The sequence below is a fragment of the Alligator sinensis genome, unplaced genomic scaffold (assembly GCF_000455745.1).
Source record: "Alligator sinensis unplaced genomic scaffold, ASM45574v1 scaffold359_1, whole genome shotgun sequence".
NCBI classification, from domain to species: domain Eukaryota; kingdom Metazoa; phylum Chordata; order Crocodylia; family Alligatoridae; genus Alligator; species Alligator sinensis.
Window position 1 is genome coordinate 155,776 of NW_005842577.1, and position 7,717 is coordinate 163,492.

General features: G+C 47.2%; 1 protein-coding gene across 1 annotated transcript in view; it reads right to left on the reverse strand.

Moving 5' to 3' along the window:
* Window positions 1-2,350: 2,350 nt before the first annotated feature.
* Window positions 2,351-7,717, reverse strand: part of LOC102382176 (OX-2 membrane glycoprotein-like) — a 22,755-nt gene continuing 17,388 nt past the window's right edge. Inside the window, exon 6 of the mRNA XM_025214270.1 lies at window positions 2,351-4,734. Within this exon, the coding sequence (XP_025070055.1) occupies window positions 4,570-4,734 (165 nt within the window). The 3' untranslated portion in view covers window positions 2,351-4,569. The remainder of the gene's footprint in view (window positions 4,735-7,717) is intronic.

A 7,717-nucleotide genomic window follows, 5' to 3' on the forward strand; every position in this document is an offset into this window, starting at 1 on the left:
TCAGGCATTGCTGAATGCCCTTGCTGAGCCAAGGGGGTTTCTGAGCACTCTTACCCCGCTTGCTTCTCTCGGGGACTGTTATCCTTTGGGCCTGGAGGATCGCCCCCTTAAGGTACGAGCATCCCTCATGGACTCCCATCTCCTCTGCCTTCTGAGCCCTCAGTGCCTCCCCCACTAGTCTCCTAAACTCATTGAAGTTGGCCCTTCTGAAGTCAAGGGCTTTAGCCTTGGTGTAAGCCCTTGACACCCTGTGTTGGATAGTGAAATCCAGCAGGTGATGATCGCTATTGCCCAGGTGGTCAAGGACCTGCAGTCCCCTCACCAGGTCATCCCCTGTGGCCAGGAACAGGTCCAGCAAGGTGTTACCCCTAGGGGGGCTGTGCACTTCCTGGATAAGGTGAAGGTCCTGTAATACAGCCAGGAACCTACATGAGTGTTCATCTACCCAAAGAACCTTGCCTGCCTATGTCTTTGCCACAAAAGTCCTTGTGCTTGCTCCTAAGTTGCTGAGCACTCATGCACTGAGTCTGTTATGATAAAAGTTATAATCTAGAGCTGTTCCCTGTGTGTGCAAGCGTGCGGGCTGTGTGGGCAGCAGGGCTGAGGGGTGGGGGGCTTTGGGTCAGGAGTGAGGGGCACCATCATGGTCCAGGGGGGCAGGGTACTGCGGTTTGGGAGTGAGGGGGAAAGCTGGGATCTGTGGGTTGGGAGTAAGGAGCAGCAGCAGTTCCCCTCCTCCTCCTCCCCACCCCCTCTTTTTTGATACTGGAAATATGGTAACCCTATTACAGGCTCTTGCACATGCTAATCAGAAATGACTTCAAAGATGTAATATACCAAGGACCTTTCCTATGATTTTTCCTTCCCTTTGATATTTCTATATTGAAGATTGTATTGTAGTGCAAAAATAGTCAAATTAGTATGAGCTAACCTGGGTACTGGAAGCACTCGAGCTGCAGCAGCATGGAACTCAGGGAGGGCTCATTTACCTTGCTGAAAAAGAAAATACATTCCAGGACCTGAACTATTTCATTTAGGGAGAGAGGTGTTTAGTCATATTAGTCTGAAGCTTAGGCAGAAGGCAGGGCAGTGTGACATCTTATAGACTAACTCATTCAGAGAGGTATGTGCTTTTGTATGTTACATCCTACTTCATCATATACATGAATAGCATTTGATGAAGTGGGCTGCAGCCTATGAAAGCCCACACTTCTCAGACTTAGTCTGTAAGGTGACACACTGCCCTGCTTACCTCATTTATAGCTAGCCTGTGCATTTCTCTACTGCACTGCGGTTAGCAGTGTAGACATACATTGTTACCTTCATCGCTGTTTAATTTGATATATACTTTTTTGAACAAAGAAGAATGACGCCTGTGCCTGTGCACTGCTAGAGCCACAGAACTGATTCTGTAACAGGTATTTATAAGAGGTCTGATCTGTGAAGATGCTGAGACCCTTCAACTTTTACTGATTTCCACATAACTTGACACTGCTCCACACCTTTTGGGATCAGCCCCTACAGACTGTGAGTTGCATCCAGTTCCACTAAATATGCTCCAATATTACTTTTAGCAACATCACTCTTCAAAAATGAGTGAATGTCTTGTATATTTCAGTAGCTGTACTGTTTATATTATGACCAATGATGTTGATACTGTGGCAAGTCATTACCAGCAATGTAAAAAACAAAGTTTATGTTATCATCAGTTATTTATTAGTAGCAATATTTTTCCGTTATAAGAATTAGGTTTACAACTTGCAGTAGACCTAATGGTAATATTAGCAATGATCCATTCGGGTTACCATATTTCCAGCATCAAAAAAGAAGGGGGGTGGGCAGTGATATGCCCATGCCTTGCCCCTCACTCCTAAGCCCCTGCCCTCCCAGGCTTGTTAGTACCCCTCACTCCTGACTTGCAGCCCCCTGCCTTGCCCCCAAGCCCTGCCAGTGCCCTACACTCCAGATTTGCAGCCCCTTCCCCCTGAGCGCTGTTGGTGTCATGCATTCTGGACCTGCAGCCTCTGCCCCCCTGCCCCTCCCACCCTGCCAATGCCCCTCACTCCCAACCTGCAGCCCCTGCCCCCACAGCTTGTTAGTACCCCTCACTCCTGACTTGCAGCCCCCTGCCTTGCCCCCAAGCCCTGCCAGTGCCCTACACTCCAGATTTGCAGCCCCTTCCCCCTGAGCGCTGTTGGTGTCATGCATTCTGGACCTGCAGCCTCTGCCCCCCTGCCCCTCCCACCCTGCCAATGCCCCTCACTCCCAACCTGCAGCCCCTGCCCCCACACAGCTCTGCTGCCCAAGCAGCTCCCGCATTGCACATGCGCTTTCTCTCTCCCTCTCTGGCTCGCTGGGCCCCAGGTGGGGAGCATGTGACCCCCGACAGCCAGTCACCTTGTCCACTACTCCCAGGCCCAAGCAGCCAGCCCTGGAACACAAAGGAACAGCAAAAAACCTGGACACTTTGCTCTTATTTTAAAAACCTGCCCAGACACAGCACAGGGGGCCAAAAAAGAGGACATGTCTGGGAAAACCCAGACGTATGGTAATCCTAAGGTGTATAGGTAGAAAGGGTACAGTTTGAATGAAAGGCAGACCTGGTAGCATGCCACCTATTACTAAAGGCTGCCAGACATTTCCCGTTGTAAGGAATATAGTTGCTAATAATCACTAAACTTTAACAAATCAGAGTAATGTCTAATGTGTTGCATATCTTCCTCTGATCTGTGGTTTTGGAAGAATTCAGCCAAAAGAGCTCGGCTGTTTCTGGGAAGAAAGGTAGGGAAAAACAAACTGTGTTTCAATGTTAAAAAAACAGTCCCCTCACCCCCTGTGACCTACAGGCATGAGGCTGGACTTTCCCCATTTTGACTCTAAAACTGAGAGCAGGGAACTTGTCTTTTTTGAGCTCTCACTGACATATCCCCTGTCCTTCTGGCACTGAGATAATGAAGCCATATAATTCAATACAGAGGGCCAAGGTGCACTGTGGGCTTGGAGTGGGCAGTAGATTGGTAAAGGAGTATGGGGCTGAATTGGAAGCAGAACCTGGCAAGGAAGGAAACCAACTGAGGGGGCAAGGAGAGCAGGAGAGCAGACAGCCATAACCTGGAGACCCCATAGCCTGGCTTGCTGGGGCCACATGCCTGCTAGGGCCAAGAACCAGCAGACTTGCTTCACATATGAGACAGAGGAGCCTGAGAGCCCATGTGTGATGGGCCACACGTTGTTCTAGGAGTGTTCCCTCTCATTCTCCAAGCAGTATAAATGCCTACACAGCCTTTAAGTTTCACAAGTAAGTTGATACAAACTGTCCCATCTCCCACCTGTAATTTGCCTTCATCAAAACCTGGCTTTGCCCCCTCCCCCAGTGCTGCCCAGGGGGCGAGGCAGCAGGCCAAAGGAGCCTGCTGAAGGAAGAATATGGTCAGTTAGCAGCAAATTAACCTAAACGGGGGTGGGGTGGATACTGGTAGAACCAGTAATTTTAATAAAAACTGCAGGTCATCTGGGGATGGGGCAGGAATCCCTGCACACACTGGAAAATAAATTAATCTAATATGATGCCTCTCATTTTGGACCTAGCCTGTTTGGACCTGGGGAGTCCTGTGAGTGGGAGGGGACCATTTGCATTGAAGGGCAAATGAAAGCACTCCAAGGTGCACTCCTTAGGTGACCGAGCAGTTATTCATTCTTTGATGGAACCAGGGGTGAATTATGGGGTGATGGCGCCACTGTCAGTAAGCACAGTCTTTGGGTAGTTGCAGGCAGCAAGGCACAGGGTGGGGCATCCATGCCAGGCTATGTTGGGGGGTGGGGGGGTGATGACCATGCAGGCAACTGTAGCTTGGTGTGGGACAGCTACAGCTTGCTGGGGCAGGGTGGGTATGAGTGTTCTGGGAGTGAGGGGATTACTGGTTTGCTGGCACCCCCTGCTGTAACTGAGTAGCAAAGAGATCAGCAGGATGGACTATTATATGGCTCTCCCTAATGGAATTTACAGGGAATTGTACACCAGGCTTAATTCATTTGAAAGCCCTGTATGTGCAAACATTGATGCAGTGCTCCAAAATAAACAAGTTCAAATGTTATAAACCCATTTAATTTAATTAGGACTAAACCTATAGCATGTACAGGTGCCCTATGGTACTATTCATGTTATGTTCACAAACACTCATATAAGTGACAGAGAGAGGCACCTCAAACCAAGTGACAATTACTTATGAGTTTAAAAAGTAGGTTGGTAATAAGACTTTGAAAATCTGCGTTATACCATTGTGATTGCTCTCTGTTATTTTTAAATTTGGTTGCTCTGAATAAGACAGAGCCCTTTCAGATTGATTACTGAACATCAAGATTGTCCCCTATTCCCTGGGTCGCCAAAGGATTGAGTTTGTCAACAGGTGGATGGAATAAAAAGATTATGGGCAAGAAAAATAGCCAAAGATTACTGGACATTTCAGCATTTGTACTGAACTGAAAGTCTCAGGATTTCAGGAGCACTCTCAGCCACCTTTTGCTCATTTTCAGTAGTTAAACTTCACCCCTGTCTTAATTTCTTAAAATTTAATTATCTATTTCTTTAATACCCTCCAGTGAATTGTCATGGAAATTGGCCTCCTCATTCTTTTTCACATCTTGGACTAATGCTCTACACACGTTTCCATTGTTTTGACTCCTATTTAGTTTTTGTGCTGGTGTCCTTTTCCGAAGAGGTGTTGGGGTTTGTCCCTGTAAAGCAAGCAAAACAGTAAGGCAACATTGATGATGGTGCTTTTTTTTTTGGACAGGGAAAGATACTGAGGAATAACACTAATAGGAAACAAATGGATAGAACTTTCAAAATCAAGTAGCTCGCATGATAAAATGTCAGGGAGTATAAACACGACTGATTAAGGAACACACTAAGAAGGCTGATGCTGCTTTCAAGATGTGAAAGTTGTATAATTACATGAAGGATACTGTTGGCCTCACTGGAACGCTGATTAATATGTATGCTGCATGCACAAAGGCTTTGCTAAACTGTTGGCCAGAGTAGATCTGATCAGCAAACCTGAGTGACGCATGAACTCCTTGCATAAGCAAAACTTGGAATGTGGCCCAGATGTTCACTCCTGTCAGGAGATGCGAGTGGGCGATTGCTGGACATGGTGTAGAATAGACCAGAACCAGGATGATGAAGCTGGAATGGGAACACCCAGTTCAGGAGGTGGAACAAGCCTATGGTACAGGAAAGCTCAAGATATTGAAGATATTGGTGGAGTGTAGTACATAATTTGGTTTGATCACTGTATAAAAGGAGTATTAGAAATTATAGAAACTTTGTTTTGCCCTTGGGGAGTCTACATGGAGTTGTGCCAATGGCACATGGAGTTGTGTGATGGGCAAACATGTGTTAACATGTTGTGTGTCAGGTCACAAGTGTGTTGGGTCCCTGCCTTGTAGACAATAAAACTTGCTGAGCTTTTGCCACCAAACTGAGACTGTGGTCATTCTTTAAGACAGGATTGGTGTTGGGATCTCTTGGCTGCGATCTTTTGGTGGCATTGCAGTCCCTGAGATTTCAGAACTGATGACAGATCAATTACATCCGACAAAGAGAGCATCAAAAACAAATGCCAGTACACATGTTGTAGTAATTCAGAGTGTTGTAGCTCTGATGATCCAGGAGATATGAGAGAACCAAAGTCTGTGGTAATACTTTTTATGAGACTACTTGTATAGTTGGGGAAACAAGTTAGGCAAGCTAACTTTGCTTCTTTCCTAGACCTGTGGAAAGGCACTTTGTGCACAAAACCTTTTTTCTCAAAACTATACAGTGGGTCCAATAAAAGATATCACCAAAAAAAAAAAGTGCCTTGCTTCTCACACTAGTCACATTACCCTCTTTCCTATCTATGTAACCAAAAGAGCAGAACAAGCATTTTTGAGAAAGCAACTGTGGGCTCATCTAGATATGCCATTAAGGCAATGTGATAAACTCTGGCACAGTTTGCACTTGAGTCTATCACAGTGCCTTAGTGGCACATGTAGATGCTCAATCTGCTGCAGTCCAGGGCGTACATGAAGATGCTACAGCAGTTTGAGCTGGAGTAAAGCAGCCCAGCCTGGCAGGTGGTCAAGGGGGTCAGCCAGAGGCTCCAGGAGTCCTGGTTGGGCAGCAGAGGGGCTAGCTGGGGTACAGGAATACCCCAGCATGCAGAGCCATGTGGCTAGGCAGTAGGCAGGGGTCTGGCTGCCTGCTGCCTGCTGACTGGGCTGAACAGGCACAGTGTACACCCAGGTCCACAATGTACACCCAGAACCCACTTGGGCTTACACACAGTTCTTTTTGATGTCATAGTATTTTTTTCTCGACAGTACTATCTTATAGATGCAAAGATTAGTTTGCTGCAGTCTAATAGTATTGCATATGTAGACTGTAACACTTTACACTGCAACAAATTAGTCTACTGTGCAGTTAACTACATGTGTAGGTGCACCTGGTAATGCTAATTTTTAGTCTCACATGTATATTCAACTCCTCCTTTTCTAATCTCTGGTTTTCCCCCACTTGCATCTGTTTTTTAGGAAAAGAAAGCCTTTTCAGGCTCAGCCTGCGCTTACTCTGCAATCCAAACTGTGACGGTGGTGCATGTCAACACCCTCACAATACGCCTTACCTCACTCAGGAAGCTGTGGTAACAATGTCAGAGCACAGGCTAGCTGCTAAGGACCCAGGCTCATGGGTGGGTTTTTACAGCCTCAGTTGCAGTCTATGTGCTTCAGGTTCAATACTATGGATATCCAAGGGGCTTGGATTTGCTGATGTTTTCAAGAAGGGGAGGACCATTTTCAAGAAGGGGAGGAAGGAGGACCCGGGCAACTATAGGCCTGTCAGTCTCACCTCCATCCTTGGCAAAGTCTTTGAAAAAATTATCAAGGCTCACATTTGCGAGAGCCCGGCAGGCTTAATTATGCTGAGGGGAAACCAGCACGGGTTCGTAGCAGGTAGATCATGCCTGACTAATCTAGTCTCTTTTCATGACCAGGTCACGAAACGCCTGGACACAGGAGTAGGGGTTGATGTCGTATACTTAGACTTCAGGAAGGCCTTCGACACGGTAACCCACTCCATACTGGTGAACAAGTTAAGAGGCTGTGACTTGGATGACTACACAGTCTGGTGGGTGGCGAATTGGCTAGAGGGTCGCACCCAGAGAGTCATGGTGGATGGGTCGGTTTTGACCTGGAAGGGTGTGGGCAGTGGGGTCCTGCAGGGCTCGGTCCTGGGACTGATACTCTTCAATGTCTTCATCAGCGACTTGGACGAGGGAGTGAAGTGTACTCTGTCCAAGTTTGCGGATGACACAAAACTGTGGGGAGAAGTGGACACGCTGGAGGGCAGAGAACAACTGCAAGCAGACCTGGACAGATTGGACAAGTGGGAAGAAAACAACAGAATGCAATTCAACAAGGAGAAATGCAAAGTGCTGCACCTAGGGAGGAAAAATGTCCAGCACACCTACAGCCTAGGGAATGACCTGCTGGGTGGCACGGAAGTGGAAAGAGATCTTGGAGTCCTAGTGGACTCCAAGATGAACATCAGTCGGCAGTGTGACGAAGCCATCAGAAAAGCTAATGGCACTTTATCGTGCATCAGCAGATGCATGACGAATAGGTCCAAGGAGGTGATACTTCCCCTCTATCAGGCGCTGGTCAGACCGCAGTTGGA